The 24588-nt window shown below is 35.0% G+C and overlaps 1 protein-coding gene across 5 annotated transcripts in view; it reads left to right on the forward strand.

Annotated features, from left to right (window-relative positions):
• Window positions 1-24588, forward strand: part of LOC145668895 (solute carrier family 2, facilitated glucose transporter member 1-like) — a 206793-nt gene that overhangs the window by 22578 nt on the left and 159627 nt on the right. For 2 of the 5 annotated variants that reach the window (XM_081737160.1, XM_081737162.1), the window contains 2 exons: window positions 4365-4418; window positions 8492-8515. In XM_081737160.1, coding sequence (XP_081593286.1) covers window positions 4365-4418; window positions 8492-8515 — 78 coding nt within the window. Of the gene's footprint in view, window positions 1-4364; window positions 4419-8491; window positions 8516-10757; window positions 10915-18056; window positions 18183-24588 lie in introns of those variants that run through there. The other 3 variants (XM_081737161.1, XM_081737164.1, XM_081737163.1) reach the window with 3 other exon arrangements.

The following is a 24588-nucleotide window of genomic DNA, read 5'->3' on the forward strand; positions in this document are numbered from 1 at the left end:
TATGATATATTTCCAAATTATGATGGACTTCCAAATTATGATAGACTTCTAAACTATGGAAATTCAGTATTGAAACAAATCTGTAACTTCCAGTTACAATAGGCGGATAATGCAAGAGAGGGTACCTGTTTATATGACGCTGAATCAATATCAAAAACAGTTTCTTGCTTTACAATTATTACTACAGTTGGACCTCGATAACTTGAACTTTTTGATAGCTCGAATTTTTTCAGTTATTCCCTTGAACTTTCCATAACACTCAATGTTAAAATAACCCCTGTAACAAGGTGACCAGAACTTTTACTTTCAAAAACGGGACGCATACGAATCGGCGACGGATGCGGGGGGGGGGGGGTGACTTCGACATTGCATTTTGGGACTCAGCAGTGTTTTCAATTTACAAAATACACAAGAAAGAATAATAACACAGCGTTTCTAACTTAAGTACTACCCAAAAATACTTTTAACTACTTCAACACTCAGAATTCCCACTCAATTCCCACTTGAAGCACAGAACACTCAATTTTCATTTGAATATTCAGAAGTTCTAGGCACGGCTGAACCTTCCTAATGAGTGTTGGTACGGAAGAGTGTAGAATTAGCATTGACAATTTATATTTTGAATAATAATTACGGAACACCTGGGTCATGTTTCCTTAAAAACGGGACATTTAGGCGTCTTGTTTGAGAATCAGAAAAAACCGAGACAACGGTTGAAAATAAGGGACTGTCCCGGCTAAAACGGGACGTCTGGTCACCTTGCCCAGTAAGTCGAATGTTTAAAAATTACAACCTCTATAGTCGAAAATTTAGGATTCCATAATCATATTGAAAAACTTCGATAACTAGACCTTTCGTATCTTCGAAGCTCTACAAGTCAAAGTTTACCTCTATAAGTCGAATTTCCCTTGATGTGACCTCGATAACTCGAAACTAACTCTACACTTTTACGTAATTGTCATTGTTGCTAGTTCTGTCATTGTTGCTAATATGTAACGTAATTGTGTTTTACTCATGCCTAGACACGAAAGTTCCTCTCCACCTGTTTCTAGGTCAATAACTCAGCTTCTTCCTTGGAAGCTTTACAACTTCAAATCATAGAGATTGATCGAATAAAATTCTTGATATAGAGGTTTATATAGACACTTTCAATGAGGAACTCAGAACCTCGGCATCTTGAAATTTTGATGTGTCCGTGTCCATCTTGATAAATCGAACGTTGATTACTTGAAAAACTCGATAACTCGTTTTTTTTTTTCATGTATTTCCTTCAGCTTACCGAGTTATCGATGTCTCGCTGTATATATATAAGAATCAATATTGAAACCGAAAGTTCTACTATTTTTTACTATACCCGCTTTCAATAGAACAATAAAGCTGTGACTAAGGCTAGTTTTAGACGGAAGCATTTATCGTAGCAGATGTCCTGTCAAAAAATCTCGTATAATATTCTATGGCATCAAAAGTATATGGTGCTTTTATACGGTAGCATTTTGATAAACATCTTGTCATGACGTAGCAAACAAATCACTGGAGAAGAGTGCAATTATGGCTCCGAAACTAAAGCATAAGGTAGCTAAAGCTATAGTGGTTGTAACAACAGTTCTCACCGGTTATATCAAAAAACGAAAACCACAAAGAAGTATGAGGGCAAAAAGCATCCCTACTCCAACTCATTTTTCTTTACTAGAATTCAATTTCCCACACAAAACGAAGAGCATAGATATTTGGCACAAAATCTTTCACTTCCTTTTAACACACCACGGTGTTGCAATCGGATCAGAAATGCTGGGGAAAATGCTACAAATTTGTCGTTACCTATTATAGTTTTTGTTCTACGGATATCAACGTTGAAACAGGAAATGATTGATTTCTACCACTTCTGGTTTTAATTGAGGGTTAATGGAGTAGATGGAGTCTGTTTTGGGGGCACTGAATCGATTTCAAAGATCATATTTCTCGATATCTCCTACCGTTTATGCCATATGGAGATCAATATTGAAATCAGAAGTAGTAGTAAATTTCAACCACTTCCGGTCTTAGTAGAGTTAAGAGCAGTGGCGTATCCAGGGGGGGGGCGATCGGCCCCAGAATAGGAAACTTTTTTTTTTAATTTTATATATAAATAAAACCTATCCCATAGTCTGGAGCTCTTAAAAGTAGCTTTAAGTAGCAGTATTACAACCCACCGCTCCCCCACAGAAGTCCGTCCTGGATCCGCCCCTGGTTACGAGTGAAGATAGTACGTTTTCCTGAGACGCTGAATTGTTTCCGAAGAAAAGCTTGTCCCTATCTATTACCGTTTGTGTTCTATAGCATAAACATTGAAACCAGAAATGGTTGATTTTTACGCTTCCGGTTTGAATATAGAGCTAACAGATAAAATGGTACCTATTCTTCGGAGGCTGAATCCATTGCGAAAAGATCGTTTCTTGGTATCTCTTACCGTTTTTCACTGATACATGTCGACAGATGGACGAACATATCCATTCTATAAGAATTCCGACACTTTCAGGCATAGTTTAGAAGTCTAAAAAATAAAAAAAAAAAAAGTTATAAAGAGTCGATAGTGAGTGTTTTACCGTTGCATTGGCGTGAAATTACAGTAGTCAATAAGGTAATGGTTATTCCAGTATGTAGAATATACCCTTGAGAATCACTGTAGGTGTAGAGGTAAGCACTGTTTCTTCCAAGCATGCTTACGAAGGCCCTTACTTCCTGTCGAACATAAGATAAATTATGTTATGATTACTCACCGTCACTCTTGTGTAGGGCACGTCTTTTAGCAAATGTGTCAGAGAGCGCGGTGGCTCAGTGGTAGAGCGTTCACTTCCGGGGTACAGGATCCTTGGTTCGATCCCAGCTCGCGCCAATTGAACATTGTGTGCGTGGGTCTTTTCGGGGTTTTCGCGATTTCTCCCACTTTGTTCATTCCACTGTTTCATTCATTTCTCATTATCACCGTCTCCTTTAGTCTAGCCGGCATATCCGTGGGTCGTAAAACTTAAAAATTTTATTTTATTTTTTTTACCAAATGTGTCCTAGTACAATTCCTCCACACTTTTAATTTTACCCACTTCTAGAGATAGAATTTTCTAGGAAAAATCCTGACTGCACGGCTCCACACTCAGTTCAACTGAGACACGTAAATGAGATGATATAGGCAATACTACGCTCCGATTGCCTGTATCATCCGATCTCTCTAGTACTCATTTTTATGAGCAGTCCCGTTGGTACACCCCTAAGTCTCATTTCGACGGGGATAAAACAAGAAACACGGTACATCCTGCCCTCATCTGGGACCAAACCCTGTCCGCCTTGACTATTGGTAAGTAGATATCTTGCTGACTGCTTCGTCGTGGCTATACACTAATCAGTATTAAGAGGAATTCCGTTAACATTAAAGCTGTAAACAGGGGTAGTGAAATAAAACGAAATTTCTAAATTTATGTCCCATAGTTATGCCTTAAAATTAAAGGAGATAGATGATTAATGAAAGCGAATTAAAAAGATTTGGTGGAATGAGAATGTGGAATAAAATGAGAAAACCCTTTGAAAAGCCATGGACGCGATGGTGTCAACCATAAACTCATACGGCCTGGGATAGATCCAGGAATTCCCTTGCACCAAGGTACGTGTGCTACGACTGATGCACACTGTCCTCATTTTTTTTATTTAAAAAACATTAATAATTTCCCTTAATATTACCTATATTATTCATATTACTGACCGCTATAATTTAACAACTAAGTAACAGCACAATTTGTTTTCCCAGAAACTTGTATTTTACTAACATTTTTATTGTGTAATGTTCCATATTTTGTGACGTCCCTATTTCTTTCTCTGTGGTCTTTATATACCAGTCAGTGGAATCACCATTTGTTTATTTTAATTTCTGCTTCCTTTACCTGTTGTACTGTGCGCGGCAGCCGAATTGATGTTCAACCTTGAATGCTTGTACTTATGTCAACCGACCCGCTTCCAGAGACGCAACATCGCCAACACTCTGATGTTGAAGTCGAATTTGATCGGCATATTGTACGTTCTTATCGATACAAAAACCTTGTCAACGTGTATAACTATTCATTTGATAGATGCAAATCTCTTATAGCAGAGATTTAGCAACAGCATATGACAAACTTGACAACGGCACTTCACAAGCCTATTGGTTCATGAGAAATGTCAATTCATCTGCCGCGTAGTATAGATATTGTTTCAAGTAACATTCAAAATGTTAATATAGCTGAGACATCAAATCAATTTAAATATATAAACTTTTGTATGAACCCCAGTAGATTCTTGATTTTTAATTAGACGCATATCTATATGTTCTGTATTTGAATATGTTTCCTACACGCATGCAGCCTCAATCACCTCAGGATAGTAAAGCCCCTCCTGCCATAGACCTCAATACCAAGGTGAGTACAATCAAACATCAACAGTTTATTGTTTTACTTCGATTATTATTATTATTATTATTATTATTATTATTATTATTATTATTATTATTATTATTATTATTATTATTATATTAAATTCTTTAATTCTGTCATTAATTGTAAATAGGTCAGTACAAAACCGGTTCAACTTTTCAATTCAAGAAAGCTGATCAATCTTCTAGACCAGTGGTTCTCAAACTTGTTGTTTAAGATATTAAAAAGTACTTTGTGGCCCACCTACTTTTATTCAAATACACATTGTCATTCTACGTAAGGGTGGTATTTCAAACCAATTAAATTTTGTAAAGCATATTTCTAATTTTCCGTAGAAAGGTAACACAGAGCTAACACTATTCTCAACGCAATGCCACTTCCCGTGACACATTTTGACTGATCCATTCTCTTTCCATCCCAACCCAGTATCTCTACTGACTGTACAACAAGACAAGGCTCTGAGTAATCACTTACTCTTCGTCTCATGAACAAACACTTTCCATTTTCATTTCCTGAATTGTACTTACTTTACAACATATGTTTTTGTATCAAAATAAAATTTTCACAATTAAAAGGAAAAACTTCTCGCGAGCTACCAAAGAAACGGTCCGCGACCCACCAATGGGTCGCAACCCACACTTTGAGAAACACGGTTCTAGACAATTCTAACAGTCCATTTTTGAAACATTTTTTATTGCATTAATTTTCTTTTTTAAGAATTTTACATTGGAATATACCGTATGTATATATAGACATAAGTTATGCTCTCTAGAGCTCGTAACAAAGGTGAGAGATTTCAGTGCATACACCAAAATATTAAGCTATACCTGTTACAATTAAGAAATAAAAATGACTTGCTTTACAGGTTACGTGAGTTATCTTTTCCATGTATAACTTCGCTCTACAAAACAACAAAGGCCTATTTTAAAGGTTTAGTAAAACGTAACTTTGTCACTCCCTTAACTGTTGTTTCCGATTTCATTATTTGTTTGGTTGTTCCTTTTTTTTCTTCTTTAAATTAAAACTGTTGTCCAACTTATCCTCAGATTCAATTTCTTCGCGTATGTGTTAAATCTTACAGTAGATACGTTATTGGCGTTAAGTCACTGATGGCATAATACCTTGTTCCTTATCCTGTTTTCCCAATTTAAATTAAATACTACCAGAATCGAAATGGAGAATTCAAACCTTTTACACGAGACTACAATCAATTATTTAAAATCATTTAATAATTATGTTAAAATTAATTTAAAGTTTGTAACAAGCCATAAGAATCTTATTTCTAACAACACCTTAGTGCAGTGGTTCTCAACCTAATTCATATTACGATCCCCATTTTATCACATCCCGTTGCAGTAACCCCTTTATAATTTCGGGTTTGTAATAAGCTTGTATGGGATTTTTAATATATCTATTGCGCAGATCTCACGATATCCATTTATTTCTATAATAGTAGAATCCATTTCTTCTATATAGGGGATAAAGTAACTTCCCTAAAAGCGAATGGATTAAAATCAAATTTGGTCAGTTCATTCATATTACAAATACCGAATCCAATTCGTCATACCGTTGCAAAATGGAGGCCGTTTGAAAGTTTTAAAACTTCATAACCCTTAATTTTGGGTCATATGATTTAAAAAATTAGTGATTTTAATTTTGGTTAGAAACAAAAACTTGGACAGCTGTTAAAAAAAGTTATTGAGTATTTTAAAGGATTTGATAATGTGCGTCACGAAGATTGAATCGGACATTGCTGCACTAGTGAAACCACACCATGCTCAGATATCTCATTAGCTTTCAATTATAATTGTATTTCAATATAAGTTTTTGTTGACTTTGTATTTTTCTGGTATTTCAACATGCAGTTCTCATTAGTTTCATATCGTACCTCTTTTTCATTTAAATTGATTTTTAAACAACTCTGCACATATTGAAAATGTTTAGTAGAACTAATTTTTGTTGTTCTTAACAGTATGTGTAAAAATAAAAATATGCCTATCAGAACAAAATTGAAAATAATATTTTCCGGTGTTAGATTCTAATTATAATTATCTCTTCCGATTATCTTCGCGACCCCCAGGTTGAGAAACCCTACCTTAGTGTAACAATAAAGTATATAATTCCTACGACGATACAAAATCTAATAATACAAATTTGAAGACATTTAAATTATCATAACAATAATATATTCTAATAATTCAAATATTTGAAACCTTCTATGGTTAGAAAAAGGTTCTTATGATATGTTACAAACCATATCTTATTTCTGCTACATATACCTTTGAAACCACAATTCCTTTGAAAAAAAAAGTAGTTGTTAACCGTTAGGCTTTCAAACCTAATCCCAAAATCTTTTGAGAACTATGATGATAAAATCTATTTCAATGTGAAATTATAGGTAACCTTTTTTTTTTTTTTTTTTTTTGTCGTATATAAATCTTTCTGTTTTAGACATATCTTAGCTATAATGGCAATCGATGGTAATGTTACTAAGATATAATTCATATATGTAAGTTATGTGAATTAACTTTATCACGACTAACGAAAAATTATGTGTACTTTCTGCCTAAGCTTAATAAACAGATAATTTTTGAAATTCATCATAGATTTAAAAATCTTTTTTTGTTTGTTTGTTTACATTAAAATACCTTCAACCATGTAAATTCATCTGAGTATTAAATAAGTAATATCACGCTTACATTTTAATGAAACGTACAGAATTAAATCGTAGAGTCTATAGTAAATGATCCAATCCAAATTTTAAAATTTTTAGTAGTACAGAAGCAAATAAAAGACTATGAGATTACTGTCCTGATTTCGAATTTCGAATACCTAAACTCGATCATACAAACTTTAAGGAAGGAAAGTTCTACCCACAATGAAATTCATTGAGCGATAAACGGAAAATGTAAGTGTGCAAAATATTGATTATAGAACATACTTCCATATCCCATTCAGAAATGCATAAGCATGATAAATTACTTTTCTGTGTGTGTAATAATGACTAATGACAATTTATAAAGTACGTTTTCTACGATGACGATTCGTTTACTTATTGTATTTTGTTAGTTTATAGTTGATACAAGAAGTTTTAACACAATAGAAAACATTATATTTCGAAAAGATCGGGAGGAGAATAACTCTTATCACAGGAGAAAATGAAAAATGAGAACATCCTGTATATGATAGTAACTACAAAAAGTGGCACTCCCTGCGCGTTCAGCGCCCTAAGCCTCTGTCTACTCGGGTGCTTCCGGCACATACAGTAGACTGCTGGTGTTAAAGATCTTAATATTCTGACAGTAGGCAAGTCTAGCCCATTTGCCTTTAGTGATGCTAGGTGAATCCTCTAAGCCAAGGAGTAGAGTGGTCATTCTTTTCCCCTATGGTTCAGGAAGGGTTATGCCAAGCTAGAAATAAAGAGCTAGTAGATGACTAGGTTGGCAATTACGTAGAATTAGGGATAACACGCGTGCAAAGGCTGTATTTAGGGGTCCATTACACAGGTAACTACTTCTATATGTTGGTAAATATTGTCTCAATATAAAGTTCCCTGACTTCCTATAATGTGAAAGAGACAAAGCTTTTACAGAGGGATCTCGTACTTAAAGAGAACATTAAATTCTAATAAAACAATCAACTAAGCCTTGATATTTTCTCAGGCTTGCACACTCCCCTCCCCAGTATATCACAGAACAAATTTCTTGGTGCAAGCGTATCCAGTAGAAGTAGAAAGTCGGTAATGGAGTAAGAGTTTCTTTAAGTATTAAGAGATAATTTTGTCTATCAATGATAATGATGCTCCCTTTAAAATAAACTTGCGCTCAATGTGCCAAGTTTGCAGTCGCTCACTAGAAATCTTTGTTAAGAACTAATATCAACATAAATTACTAACAAGAGCTGGTGCTAGTCAGGTATTCGAAATCTGCATTGAAATAAATAACTTTATATTAAATTATTATGTATCATCGACTTACAGATATCATACCTTCATTTGTAATTTATTAAAAATTATTACATATATTATGTAGGGTTAGTAATCACACTTTCTCATTCAGATTGGCAAAGAGGATTATTTTGTGGTAAGTGCATTGTTGTTTATATTCCCCTTGCTTTCTCCGCAGACAGGACAAAACATTCCTCTTTTTTGAACTCAAGTTTCCAGACTTTTTTGGGGGGCTGGATTTCAAATAGTATGCATGAGTTTATCTGTTTATTAGGCTTTTCACCACTTCTGCTATTATCAGCTATTTGAGATCTGTGCATTTAAATGTAAATTTTTGGAAATTATGTCCTTGAGTTTCGAAGTGTGCTTTTGTGTGTGAAACAAAATAATATTTAGTTAATATAAACACAGCAACATTCATTAAATGTCAAGAGAACGTATTTTGGAAATGAAGAAATGGATGTACTGTACGTATAGTTACATGACCTGTAGTGTATTCAATGTTGCCAAATGGTGTAAAGCTCTAAAAGAAAATACTATATATGTTCTAAAGGGAGAATTTAGAACAAATTACATAGAAAGAAAGGTATTCTGGAATTGAACTGCTGATATACAAGGCGTTACATAAATGTGTCACAATAGCTTGGAAACAGATTTCTCACATCAAAATAAGAAAGAAAAAAAAAAGATCATATGAACCTGTGCTCAAAAGTGCATAGTTTGAGTTATAGTGTGCCGTAAACTGAAATAAATGAAATTTAAAAGTTCATAACTCCACTACTATGAGCAAGAGCGCCGATTTCTCTGTAACTTTGAGTGAGGGGAGCATTCAGATGCAGTAGGCATATATGAGGATTTTAAGACAAATTGAATTCAAATTATGCCAAATATTGTATATTCATAAAAAACAATGCGGGGGCCCACATGAGCTTTGGGTCGGCGTCCTTGACTACGGGAGATATATCGTAGTCGGGTCAAGACATCACTGAGGAACTGGTATGTGAACTATCCAAATATCCATGTTCAAGAATGCTCCAGTACTTGTACACCAATTTTTAGAGAGGTAGGTGGAGAGTGATCAAGTACTTCCAAACAGCCTCTAAAAATGATTGTGCAAGTCCCGGAGATCAGAATCCAGGGCCTTGTCTTGATTTGATTATAAACTAATAGAAGAATACTGGGTATTTATGAATTAAAATCTCTTTTCTTACACAACGAAACCTGTCTATGTTGGCCACCGTTGGTTCAATTGGTAAGTAGCCAACTTAGTGGAAATATTCAAAATATCTGTATTGTCTCGCCCCACTAAGCAGAGAAATAGCAAGACTCTAGATACAGTTATTGTACCTCTAGATACAGTTATATTTGCCACTTTCTTATGGTGGTTGACCATCAATCAACAGAAGTTTTTTTTTAAAAAAAAAAAAATAGTTCTGTTATCTTATTTCCGTTTCTTTTCAAGACTGCAACATGGATCGATTGCCATTTGTTCTAAATTTCCTACAAGCTTCCTAGAAGGAAAAAGGGTTCGAGGACATGTCAAAAATAAATGACATCGAAATCTGCCTGAAATGAACTACTAAATGTTTTGCAGCGTATAGAATATAAATGGAAAGCGATCAGGCGATTCCATGTATGGGATATGGAATATTTGCTGTAAAACAATAAATAGCAACATATCCTGTTGCTATAGGCAACCAATATTTCTTTACTACTGTGCGGGTTGCATAGAAGCTAGGTAATGTTATAGATTATAAACGGGATATGGGTAGTCACTCTTAAAATCACCGTTACTCGTCCAGATATTAACGAATTGACCTCATTAATGCACTAGGCCTACATAATATATCTAGTTGTCTATCGCTAAAAAATAACGGAATTCAAAAATTCGCTTTAGTTCAAGAGATACTGTGTGGAGTAACGCACGAACGGACTAGTGAACATTAAAATATTTTAAGACCCATTAGTGTGATCCTAATAATGAATATATGTCATATGAGAAAGTACAAGTCCAATAGAAATGAGGTGATCAAACTTTGAGACATCACTGTATTTGGAGATAAAGAAGCGGAGGCTAATTCTAAGGGACTATCCCATAGCAACAAGAATCTAGACGTTTATGTGTTGAAAACTTCGCTTACTTCAAAAAGGCACCGAAACTGACCTTAGTAAATTTCGTCTATATTTGCCTTCCGATATGTATAGGACATTTCTGATGCGGGACACAGCAGGATAGAAGTAGTTTATTCATCACGAAGCTTAACAACCAAAGTCAAACAAAAAAATAATCAATATTTAGATTTATCCAGTCATACCTTTCGCTTTGGGTAAGTATGCTTATTGATGTAAACATCTTTATTTTATCCTTGGACTGTCTTGTCTCTGTTACCATAAACAAGGCATGTTGACGAATTAACGAGGCGACTGTTTTAAGAAGTTCTATGCATAACACTAACAATAGTTGTCGTAGCAGTCAGGTGTACTAAACCTCTTAGACAATTCATTTTCACTATGCCAGGTCAACATAGAGGCCCGGTAAGTTAAGCTTTCTTCTGTTTCCAATTTGTGAACGATTAACGTAGAAATATTAATATATATATAGAATCTAATCACGGATAAACCAGTTGAACAACGCTGTATAGCTATGTACAGACTATAAATATTTTGTAAACTTGCATTATATTATTTGAGTTTATTTTCCCTTTTCTGTATAGGAATGCACACGAGACGAGACGTGCTTTGTGGAATTCGAGACGAGATGGCTCTTATGTCTCTTCGCATCTCGAATGTCTCAGAAAAGCTCAGTCTAATTTTTAAAATTACTTCGTAAAGAAATATTCACTCAGAAAGAGGTATTTCTCTTGCAATCAATACAAGCACTTATTACTTTAAAAGGGTAGAGAACGCCTAAAGGAACTTAATACTTAACCCATCGAAATCAAGCTGTATTAATTATTATGTAATAATCTTAATGTTCGGATATATTACAGAAGATATATGCATAATCATGGCTGGAAAAATCCAGGGCCCCAGCTTGCCATGACGATTAAAAATACGAATGCAGTGCTTAGCTAGTTTGCGGTCCAAACATGTAGGCCTATGTATCAAATTTAATTTGAATTATTATAGACCATTATTATTATCTATATATTAAAATGCTAGGTTTATATGCTTGTGGTCAAGAAAAGTTTATACGTTTGCGGCCCATCCTTTCGACAACGAGATCTTGAAAACTACAAGTGCTAGAAACGTGCATTTTCGCTGATTGACTCCAAATTTTATGTAGATTTGTCAGTTCGAACTCAAAGTTAAAAAAAAAAAAAAATGTCTATTCGATGTTTTAGGCGTTATTTTGACCCTATCAGTTTAATATTGCAAGTAGAAAGTTAAGATTGATACCCTTGTGAAAGGCAAGCAGTGGAGGAGCTACGTTTAGCGGGTTGATGGGCATTGCAAGCTGGCAACTTCGAAGGCTTGTGGACCCACAATGAGGCGTACTCGGATATGGATTTATAAGGAAAAAAAAATATTTGCATTTGGTATCATCTGTCACTTATCTAAGTTTGCCACAAACTCAACCAACATTCTATATATTAAAATACCACATTTACATGTCTCTCTAGCTATTCACTCCCTTAGAGAGGCTTGTGTCTGTAAATGGACTTCTACAGATATAGTGACAAGCTCGAAGGAGATTCACACTCATATTAGAACGGTGAGCAGTGTAAACAGCTCAGGTTCACCTAGTTAGCATTAAATTTTTTAAAAAATATTGTCGATATAAACTTAGGTATTTAAATATACTTTTGACGAAATTCTGTATACGTCACTAGTATACAGAATTATATATATAGGATTGAAATTTCATTAAACAAGACACTCGAGTGTTGAAATTTAACGGATGCTCTACAAGGCATGGAACTTCAGCTTAATGTAGAACCCGAATTAAGTAGGGGGCGCGGTGGCTCAGTGGTAGAGCGTTCACCTCCGGTGCTTGGGGTCCCTGGTTCGATCCCAGCTCGCGCCGTGTGGACTTTGTGGTGGACAAACACCGTGCTCGTGGCTTTTCTCGGGGTTCTCCCACTTTCTTCATTTCACTCATTTTTCATCATCACTGTCTCCTTTAGCCTAACCGGCATAACCGTGGGACGTTAAACTTAAAGATTTCATTTCATTTTCATTTCCGAATCAAGTAGTTTCCGTCGGGAATCGAATGCAAATCTCATGTATCAAGAGCGATAACGTTAACCATTCAGCCATGAAGATGTTCTGAAGTCATCTAGGAAACTACTAGCTAAAGGATCCTTCTAATTATTTCTGTGGCCTGACCAATTTTGTCGAACACGGATGCAAAATGGCGGTGCATACCTAACAATCTGAAGTACATGTACGATTCACAGTGATACCTATTTAGAAGAGATAGTGACCCGTAAAGGAGGGCCTGCATAATGAAGACGGTATTTCGGCAGGAAGTAGGAGGATTAGGTGTATAACGTTTGCAGATGATACGGTGCTTGTTACTAATCTGAAAAGAAAATTAATAAGTTAGAAAACTTGAGGAAAAACTGCGAAAAATATAGGATGAAAATAAACCTTGGACAGACAAAACCAGTGATGATTGAAACGAATCGGTCGCTATTAGAAGGGAAGAAAGTAAAGGAAGCAACTAGTTTTCGGTACCTAAGTAGCATCGTTAGTAAAGACATGAAATATAAACGTGAAATAAAAGTAAGGATAGAAATGACAAAGAAGAAAAGCCTATTTCATCGTTCCATGAATAAAGAGTTAATAAAAAAAAAACCTCATAAAATCTTCCGAGTGAGTATTGTTAGTCTATGAGACAAAACCATGAATATTATGCAAAAGTAATGGGGAAAACTGGAAGCTTTCGAAATGTTGGTATGGGAAAGAAGGAACAAAATTTGCTGGTCGAATGAAAAACAAGTTAGGGAATGTTAAGAATTGTTAAGAAGAAAGGAAGAATTATAAATGCAACAACGGTGACAAGAAAAAGAGGAAAGGGTAAAAGAGGCTACAGTTGATAGACGGTACAAGATTAGTTGAAGACTGATATACTAATGGCAAAATACTAACGATGATGATGATGATGATGATATGTCCCGAACATTATATTGTTCTCATTTTTGGTGATGTTGGCTAAAGATCTTCTTATCCCGTAACAAAGAAAAAGGTCCATGTTTGCTCTCGAATCTGTCAAACTACGTTGATAATTTATTTTCCTTTTTTTCTATCCTTAGTGGCGGATCTAGAAGGTAAAAACTGGGGGGTGGTAGCCAGAACCCAGACTATGACAGGTATATCATGAGTATACGATAAACTTTGAAAAATATATAAATAATACCTTAAATTATTTTTGTCACTCAAAAAAACTGGAGGGCCTAGGCGACTCCGGTCCCGGTTTAGATCCGCCACTGTCTATCTTCTTGTCTGTCTACTCCTCTCTATCTCTATCTGTCTATTTATCAATAACGAAAGAAATGCTGAATTTATTAATATTGTACTTCTATTTCTACTTATTGATCTGGAGCAGGCGAGAAAAGAAAACAAAAAAAAAAATAGTTGTTATTGCGCATATGATTCGATTATTTCAAGATAGACTTAAAAATAAATTGACATTTAAGAAAAACAAATCTGGCTAATAAATAATGGAAGTTTTGTTTTAATATGCACCTCCAGCAGTTTAAGTTAGGGACTTAACACTTTGACATTCACTAACTGCATCACTTGTAGATGAAGCCAAGAGATGGTGTTGGCACGAAGACTCCACTTATTATTGATTTCAGCCTCCTCGTCGAAGGCCAAAGCGGGATGATGCCACTCATTTTCTTGGGTATGATGGCTATTTTTTCTTTCTCTCTTAATTTTCCTCTCCTGGTTATGATCAGTACTTAAGAGGCCTCATCCCGAGGAAATTAAAATACCGCTAACTTTACAGTAATTTTATGTGATATCTTCAAATAGATAAAGGATAATCAAAATGTGGAACAAGAGTGCCCGAGACGATATTCTTTTACATGAGATACCGTTATCTAGACTTACTTATCTGCTTTCGATTTCCGGCCATTTAAAGATCGGTATTTATTTTCGCGTTTCTAAATGGCTGCAAACGGAAAGCTACTAGGAGGCTCATGATAATGGCATCTCATGCAAAAATAATATTGTCTAGGGTGCTCTTGTTCCACATTTCAATTATCTCGAATCTATTTGAAGATATCACATAATTACTGTAAAATTAGCGGTATTTTAATATCGCAGTGATTAGGCCTCTTAAGTAATTGCCAGGCTGATCTTTTGATACGCATGGAATCAGATTAGTTTCTTCATTACGTAAAAGAAATCTCCACTTGTTTGCTCATTCAGAATTTAATATTCCTTTTAAGCACCGAAATTATATTAGCTATGGTCTTACAATTCATTGCGTAATGCGAAAGTTGGCTCCATTGAATGGCACTCATGCACTTGTGTATATATAATAAACAGCCATAGTGGGATCGCTAACCGTATTTTAAAATTCCAGTTGAAAACTTGGTAGTTCATGTACTTACCACTTGTTACTTTTCTTACCTTCCGCTGATTTGGGGAAATTGCTTTATTTATTTCTCTTTTTTTTTTTTTTTCAGTGTTTACTTAATGTTCCTTTAGTATAGGCACGTATAAGTATTCTTTAGAAATAACCAACAATCTGAGCGAGAGATGTGTACAGAACCGGATGCAGGATTCTCTGAGGGGTTGCACCAATAACTACTAGTACATTTGAATTAAATTTGATTTTTTAAAATGCCTTTAGGCATCTGTGATGTGAACGAGGAATTCCTTTGGAAATGCTAAATGTCTGCTCTCGATGAATTATTTTCCTTCAACTTTCAGAAAATTGACGTAAACTATTGATTTTGCAAAACTCAGTGCTAGCTTTTCACTTTAGGTAGTGTATATTTACAACGAAACGGGGGGTGGGTGCACGTGCACCTTTGCACTCCCCCTAAATCCGGCTCTGGATGTGTCTGTTGTTTGATATCAGATGGACAGTTAACTTTTTTTTAAAAAAAAAAAAATAAAACTATATATTAATTGTGATATTGTTTTCAACACAACATGTGATGGATTTGATTTGTATCAATTATAATACATTAGATAAAAAGTATTCGCACAAAGGTTCTTCTATGGCATTATCAAAGTAAGTGACATGTCGAGCAGTAGTTTATTAAAACAAATATAAACGATGGGAAAGATAAAATACGTTTTAAATCAACTTGAGACTCGTCGTTACTTTCACATTGTGTTCCAGTAATGTTTTCAGGTGAACGAAAGGTAAATTAAATAAATTTGCCAAACACTAATCAAACTCGGATCACTAAAACATGTAAGAAGATACCTTAGAGCTAACAATAAAAATGATATGGTGTGTTCAGTGCACAAAGGAACCAAGTCCACTTTTTTTTTTTAAATCATTTTCGACATCTATCTCTATCTGAAGATCCTTTCAGCTGTTAACTTTTTCTCTATTCATGCAGCTGCAAAAATAATCGTATAACGTTGCAGTTCGTGAAATGCAGATGGTTTATAGCTTGGCCAACAGATGCCACTGAAGTAGTCGATAGTAAGCAGCGCAACCCTGCCATCTACACACGTAGTATCAAAGCTTCTCTTCCCAGAGCCGGTGCGTTATCTAAACTGTCGTAGTTTTGGACGTATAATTAGGTTAACGAAGCACGAACCTCGTAGATAATAGGGGATTGTGGAGTACAACAACCGAGCTAAAGCTTTGTTAATTTTGTAGAATACTATGAAACAATAACCCTGCAATAGCGGACCTAAAACTTGTGTTCTCCTCCTAAGACCTATTGTTGGATAATGAAAATTTTATACATTTTAATGTAAGAATAGCAAGACTTAACTAGTAACACTCACGCATACTACAATATTAAGATTAGTTCGGAAATAAGCTTACAGTAATATCACGTATTAAGGAAGTTTCTTAACGTATGGTTCTAAGCACTATCTTCATTCTGCTGTTTGTCATTTTTTTCAATAATTATTCGAGAATTATTTGGGCCTTTATGTCGCATATGCTGTAGTTGATTTCTTTTTTAATTGACCTTCATCATGTAAAAACCGAATCGAAGATTTACTCTTCTTTCAGAATTCATATACAATACGAATAGAGTTCAAGCTTCTTCTTTTATAAGTGTGAAACAATATACAATGTACACATTTTCCTTATCCACTTTCCTGGGAAATGCTCAGGGAATTTTGGCCTCTATTTATTGTAAGAGTATGCCTACATGCTGTTGGAAATAGAGAAGCTGAGATTGCGAGGAACGGTATGAGTTACTGGCAATATTGAAAAGAAGGAAAGAGGACGAGAAATCTGTAATTTTTCAGTGGATATGGAGAAAATACAAATGATATTTTAGTGTTAACTTGGAGAAAACAATGCTATCGAGATTGTTCTGATGTCGGATGATGTAAATTTCCTTGAATATTAAGAATTAATATAATTTTGAAGATGTTTGGGAAAAAGAATGTCATCCTTTAATATTGCTCCTAGATCTTTAACACACTTGACAAACTGAACGTCCTGGCAAAAAATATATTATAGTTGTATATTATAGGGTTTATTTTCCTTGAAAAAATGACTCCTTGAATCTTATTGAAATTCAGGGGGGAAGGAAATCTTTCAGACCATTTGACTATTATACAGGGTGACCTAAAAGTAGGTATACACCGCTCCATTGATCAAATATAATATTCTAGTTTATGGGTGTATTTGCTTCGGCTCTTCCGTGCTTAAGATATAAGTAAAAGCACCTTAAGAACAAATAATAAAGAAACTAAGTCTACCTGATGGATAACAATAAGAAATGATATAAAATGCAATACTGTACTGTATACCCACTTTTGGGCCACCCTGTATATATATATTCTTTTTGCAAAATAACTAAATCTTAATAGATTCAATTACATTTAAAATCTGCAGCATATAATTAATATTTACATGTTAAATTCTCAGAAATTATCACTAATATAGCCTATAACAAAAAAAAATAAATAAATAAATAAAGGACTGAGATTAGAGCCTTGAGGTAACCAGAGGTAATACTATGGGTAAAAGAAAGACTACCTTTACACCTTACCATGAATTTCGTATTATTCAAAAATGAAGTTAACCAATTTATAATACAGTTAGGTAGATTATATTTCTTCAATTTATTTATCAATAATAATAATGTAATTTTAATTTCCCTTAAATTAGTTCGGTTATATACTGTACATCCACGAAATACAATAGACAATTTCACTTCAATATAATAAAAAGGTTATTTACAGAATACTGTAGTTCATAAGGCATAAATCTGAATTAATAAAGCAGTATAAATGTTTTTTATAGCACTCGTTCTTTACACGGTTAAATTCGATCCCATTGTGTTTGTCTGGAGCCAAGGCGCAACAATCCTGCAGTCATCGTGCTTTTGCTGTTTTGTGTTTACGTGTTCAGTGATAACAGTTTAATAAATATCATGATCAACCGACATACACAATGACATTGACGTCTACGTGTATGAAAAAGACACACTTCATATGTGTCGTCTATTGTGTAGCGCAAGTGTTTCTGTCGAACAGTAGTCTTTGAGATATAGTCTACACTGAAGAAGCGGTGTGTGGCTCTGGATCGACTGTTACATACGCTGTCTGTACCGCAAGTGTTCCAGTCATTCAATATGCCGTTTGTTTTTAATTGGAAGAACATTGGCGTCGTGCTTAGAAATCTTACAGGCCTCAAGGTAAATGTTATGTATTTGATAATAACTACATGTTTTAAAAATAGCATGTAACTCTAACCAGATTTATCTTGTCAATTGAAAAAAACTTGTATACATCACACTTAGATTTTCCTACTTTAAGTTTTACGTCCAACGGTTATGCCCTCTGAGCCACCGCGGGTCCTTCAAGGAAAATGACACCGGTAATTCCATTTCGAAATGTTTATACTCTAATCTTAAAACACAAGTACCACGTGAAGTATTTGTAAACCTTATCTTATAATCCATTGGCTTTAGATAAACATAATCAGAAGATAAGATAAAGCGGGCTTTTGCTCTACATTCTTTGGCAATTCCCGACTTACATATGACGTAACCTAGTATTTACGTGTGCTCCGAATTCTGCCATTGCAGTTGGAAGTGCATAGATCGTAATGCAAGATCACGTAGCTCATACCTGAATTAATTTATATATTATCTCACCTTAAGAAAAACTAGATTGCAGAACTACGCAACGAGTCGAGGTTAAATCAACAAATAACAATTGTTATTTGTATTGAATTTATACATACCCATAAAATTATCGAGAAAAAAAAGTAAAATGGAGATCGAATATTCGAATCCTGGAACTATCCTGTCCAAGCTTTTCTCTGGGTTTTAATTTAGTAAGATCAGGTATGGTTCTGTAATTGAGGCTGTCTGGGCTGATCACTTAGCTAGCCACATAACCATTGGTTACAAACAAAAACGTAAGGATAGCTATATATATTACGAAGTAATACATCTAGTATCCACAAAACGACAAATAATTGAGGGTTGAAGATTATGACGTCACACTTCCAGCACTCACATTTCTGGACTATATGGTCTTGAGAGCCTGGAGTTACTTCATGGTTAGCATAGGCACAGAAGATCTGAGTTCGATTTCCGGTGCGAGCTCATATGACTTGGATTCCACTTTAAGATTAAATTCAGTTTTTGTCTATCCTTAGTACTGAAAAGAGCCTTTAAACTCTGAATCAAGCAACATAACAAGAAACTTAATTATAAAATTTAATCTCGATACATTTAACAATGTGCTTTGTCAGACTTCTATACATGCAAAACGGCGGGACAGAGAAGGGAAGTTTAAAAACAATTTTTGCATATAAGGCATCAAGAAATGCGTAAATTCATTGAAATCTTAAATTGGATTTTTCTTCCCGATTACAAGACTTCCCTTCTATCGTCACACTCAAAAACTAAAGAAACAAAAAATAATAAAAAAGGCCATAAGGTTTTCTTCAATTCATAGTCTCCACGTATGTATGGAGTATGAATCAACAGTTATGAATGAGTTATGAACAAACGACGCATGTTTATTTCTGTTTCTGATTTTCTTTCTAAATTTATGTTCATTTTTTATCGATTGATTTAGTCCTTTGTTCTGCTCCTAAACCTTGTTGCACTTGATTTATTTCTACATTTTATTATTTTACATTCAGTTTCTTTTTGTGTTTTCAAGGTCAGTGTCATGTGGAAAAACCTAACGGACTGCATTACCTTCTACTAATGTTTACCTAATGTTTATCATGTAAAACATTATTTCCCTTTTTTCCGTGACTTTGAACTAAGCAATTACTGAAATGACTGCAACATCGCAAAACATTGCGAGTTGTTGTGGACAATATATTGCTTTCCTTTCTCCGCCTGCGTCCTCTATATTGAAAATAAAATCTCTAGTTTTACGTTCTACGTTTACATCCTTTAGGATATTAGCTGATTAATGAAGGTGAACTATTGGGCCACGATGGCTCAGTGGTAGAGCGTTCATCTTTGGTGCATGGGATCCTTGGTTCTATCACAGCTCGCGCCAAGTGGGCTTTGTGCAGGACGTGTACGTGTACATGAGTTTTCTCGAGGATCTCCCGTTTCCTCCCACTTTCTTCATTCCACCATTTCATGCATATCTCATCATCACCGTCTCCTTTAACCATAATCGTGGGACGTAAAACTTAAAGATTTCACGAAGATGAACTATTGATAAATAATTGATTGAATGGATGTGTGGAAGGAAACGGGAGAATTCTGTGAAAACCCATGGACACGACGTTGTACGCCACAAACGCACATGATCTCGGATCGAACTAGCGACCTCTCTCACGAGCGGATCGAACTAGCGAGAGGTGAGCGTTCTACTACTGCGGCATTATTCCTCCTTCCTGTTTCATATTCAGTTTGTGAGAGTATTCTTTGAAACAGAAAGACTCAATGTATCAAATGTTGTCCCTTCGTGTCTATTAGTCCAGAAGAAATATGTTTAAATAGAACCTCCTGAAGATACAAAGTCCCTCTCCCTACGTTCACGCTTAATATGGGTTACCTTTAGGCTATAGCACAGTACTATTTTTCACCTCACGCGTATTGAAAATCCCTCCTCCGGGGAGGAAATATTCTGAAATTATCACTAGATATAGTAGTTACTACGCAAGAAATGTTATTCTTTACTATCACTTATTTATTTATTTATTTTTATAGGTAGAAAGAAAAAGATCGGTTGTTTTCGAATTGATTTCTTTGCCTTTCAAATAAAATAATAAAAAAAGAAAGGAAAAAATCCAAAATCTGACCATACCAAAAACTTATATTAATTATTTGAGTTAAGCTTCGGCAATTTATCATTAACTTCATCAGATTGTATCTAAGTCCTCAAAGAGTTTTGTTTCGGTCAAATTTCAGATTTTTACCTCAAGTTAGAGATTAGAACAAAAGCTAGAGTAGGATATTCTTATATCCAATGCTGTCATGGAAAATCAGCGCCCGGGGCGAGAGTATACGACGGCGAGCCCGTATATATCAGTGAGGTCAACAGACCAGCCGCAAAGCGCCACCGCGGTTGGCGCGAAGCATAAGAAAATGTTCAAAACTAAACCCTGCTTTTCCTTGATTTTGAGCACTTTTTATTACTTTTTTCCTCCCATTTTTCCTTCCCTGGTCAAATTAATTAGATTGAAAAATACTGCTGTTGATTTAATATACTCCAAGTAATTGTTCATCTCTGTTTTTTTTCTTCTTTTCTTTTCTCTCGACCCCTCAAATTTTTCGCCCCCTTACTTCGGCGCCCAAGGCCGTCGGCCCGCTCACTCCCCTACTTCACGACACTGGTTATATCTTTCAATTTTGTGATGCTTACAAAGGGAAACAGTGTCGCCAGAGACACGAATATGGGTCATATATTCTTCATTTGAATTTATCTCTTTGTTCTATGAGAAATGTATGAGTCTGTCGAATAGTTTTTGTTTTGTTATCAAAGGAGAAACAGTTGACTTAATTATCCTTGAAAATAAAGTTGTTAGAAGTTAATTGCTGCTTAAACAATACAATGTATGTAATTATTTACGTTATTTGCTTGTAAACAGCTTAACAAAAGTAATACACCGCATTTACAAATCATTTATGCTTTTTTACCTTTAAATTATCGACTATTTTATAGATATGCTTCTTAATTAAGCTATAATTAGAGGATAAATAAATGTTCACAATTTATATAAATTAAAATTGTGGAACGCATCATCATAATTAAATAAGTGATATGGAAGAAAGAAGAAGAAAAGGAAGTCAATTTCCGAGTGAAATTTTCACACTGCTTTGTTGCACATAGAACATCAGCAGAACAGAATGGGATTATTTTTATTTTTTTAATACTAACAAAGAATGAGGGAACCCAGCCTTCAGTAGTTCACATTCCTACTCAATATTTCTGAAACCGAGCAAAATAATTTATCGGGAAAATAATGTTACTATAGAGGAACCAGCAAGAGAAGGTTTCACCATCTGTCAACGAATTATATATTTTGTTGATCAGTTTAGCTATAATTTTAACCTCTTCACGGGTATTTCATCAAATGATGCCACATATTTATCGGGAAAATAATCCGATTTTTTTCACGAAGAAGAGTGCGAACGGAAGGTAAGTAACAGCAAGTGCTTCAGAATATTATTTTTACTTACCTTCAGTTCGCACTCTTCTTCGTGAAAAAAAAAAAAAAAAAAAATCGGATTATTTTCCCGATCAATATGTGGCATCATTTGATGCCATATCCGTAAAGTGGTTAAAGAGATAACAGGAATTGTATCAGGGAAAGTTTGAAATTTACTTGTAAGGAATTTTATACATTTATTGAGAGTGAAGAAAGACTTCTTAAAGCAATTTCCCGTAGTTGAAGTTTAAGTTTAAAGAATAAATTTCATTTTCCAAATCCAAAATTGTTATGTAAAGATTAATATACTTTTGTCCATCTGTTTCGATAATTTACGAGTTCAGTTTCTCATCTATAGCACAATATAACTACTAAGCTTATTAGTGAATGTACTAAGGATATGCAGAATACATGTGCTAATGCACTTTTGATCACGATAGTACATTTCCTTCCCATGGATGGATCCGAACAAAGATACTTCACACTTAGACCTATATCAGAGAATTTTGAGGGGGTGCCGAGTTTTTTTTTTCAGAGTTGGCAACCCTAATGTAAACCTATTTCCTCTTTAATAAGATCTTTAGGCCACAAGTGAACTAACATTTCTCCTAAAAAGCAGGATCATTCAGATTTTGTTTGGGGCGAGGGCGGATGAAATTCTCAACGAACATAAGAGTTTTACGCTTTTTATTAGTATATTATAGTACGGAAGGTATAACGTCGTTGGATTCCCGCGAAAAGTTGTAGTGACGTTTATGGGCTGTGGCCAACTTGGTTACTCGTGGCTCGCTGAGCGCAGTAGACGGTTGGTGGTGATTGGCTTCCCTCTTACCACACCCCCAGTGACGAGCAGGTCCAAGCGCGGGAAGCCAACTACATTATACCTTCTGAACTTTAGTATACATTTGACTAGAGGATATGTACTTCTCAAACTCAGAGGGATCTATTGCTCCTGTCCTAAAATTGCAGATGTGATTTTTATCTATGAATGACAGCCGATAAAGTGTTAGAATCTAATCCATCTTTATGGATTAGATGACAATGGTAGTACGTATATCTTGTATACATTTTAGTTGGTTGAGTGTAAGAAAAGGCAAATATAGCCTTAACTCTGCCGTTAAATAAATAAATAAATAAATAGAAGAACCGAGAATTAGCCGAATTGAAGAGTAAATTGTACCAACTATTCTTCCGGTTTAGTCATTTGGTTAACGGATGTCCTTTGCTGATCTAGTCACAGGTTCGATTTCCGGAGACTGGGTAAGAACATAACTCACCATCGTGAGGTAATTACAGTTACTTGGATTAAGAGATAACGAACTTTAAACTAAAACTGTCAAAAAAAAGTTGGAAGCCAATCTGCTAACCGCTCATCGGCCAGTAAACAAGTGTGCCATCTGGCCAGCCATATCCCTTCATTGTCGCAGGCTAAAGCGGAGGGGAGTTGTAGTATGTGTTAATGTTAGCAACTTTCTTATCAACTGCTATTGATAATGTACGATAACACAATACTCAATTGTTACAACTACAAAGCAACTGACTGCTTTGTAGAATGTAAATGTCACCAGGTAACGAGACAAACATTACATGAAGCATGTAAAATTGAGATCACTTAATTCTTTTCATCACATAACATTTTATAAGCACTACACACAACCATTATAAAAGCAGTGGTTATTATTGTGGCATGACGTGAGATAAGCTTCTGATTTGCTTCCTCAAGATCCAATTGTAGAATACAATACAATTTCCTTGCATTTATGAGTTTTTTCTTCTTCTTTTCAATGTCTTCAAAAAAAAAAAAAAAAGATATATCACACACAGACGTCTCTGGCAGAAGACAGAAGGTGTGTCTCCAAGGCACGTACCCTAGTATTTACTTCAGGATGGGTCCAAATTCAATTTGAGAATAAATTATATTAAAATTTGTAAAAATCACTCCCAAAACATATATATATGTGTGTGTGCAGTGGGGCTTCCGGGCTTAAGCCCCCCCCTTCCGAAATCTTACTTACTATAGTACAGTATATGAAATATCTTGCAGAATTCTCACATTTTCAAGCAAAGACCTCCCCAAAAAAGTTAGCAAAGCCCTCCCCGAAACAAAATCCTAAATACGTCACTGTATATATGTATGTAAAATGAAAATGTCCATGTTTGTGACTTAACAACTCTTATGTGGCAATGTCTCGAGTTGGAATCTCGAATATTTATGTTCTGGTTGAAGAATGCAGGACAAAAAAACATCGTCTATCAGAGAGTGTTTCAGTAATAATAAAAAGTGACTGTCTAACGGAACATATTACTCATTTTTTGTTGTTTTAACCCAGCGAAGCGTATAATTGACGCTAGCATAATGTAAATGCCTCAAGGCTGATAATGTATACATATAATACCGGTACCTCTACAAAAAGGAAGAACAATTGAAGTTTGTATCTGTTAAGTATTTAGTAGAGTGTGTGTATTAC

This window comes from Thermobia domestica, chromosome 13, assembly GCF_964235325.1.
Source record: "Thermobia domestica chromosome 13, izTheDome1.hap1.1, whole genome shotgun sequence".
NCBI classification, from domain to species: Eukaryota; Metazoa; Arthropoda; class Insecta; order Zygentoma; family Lepismatidae; genus Thermobia; species Thermobia domestica.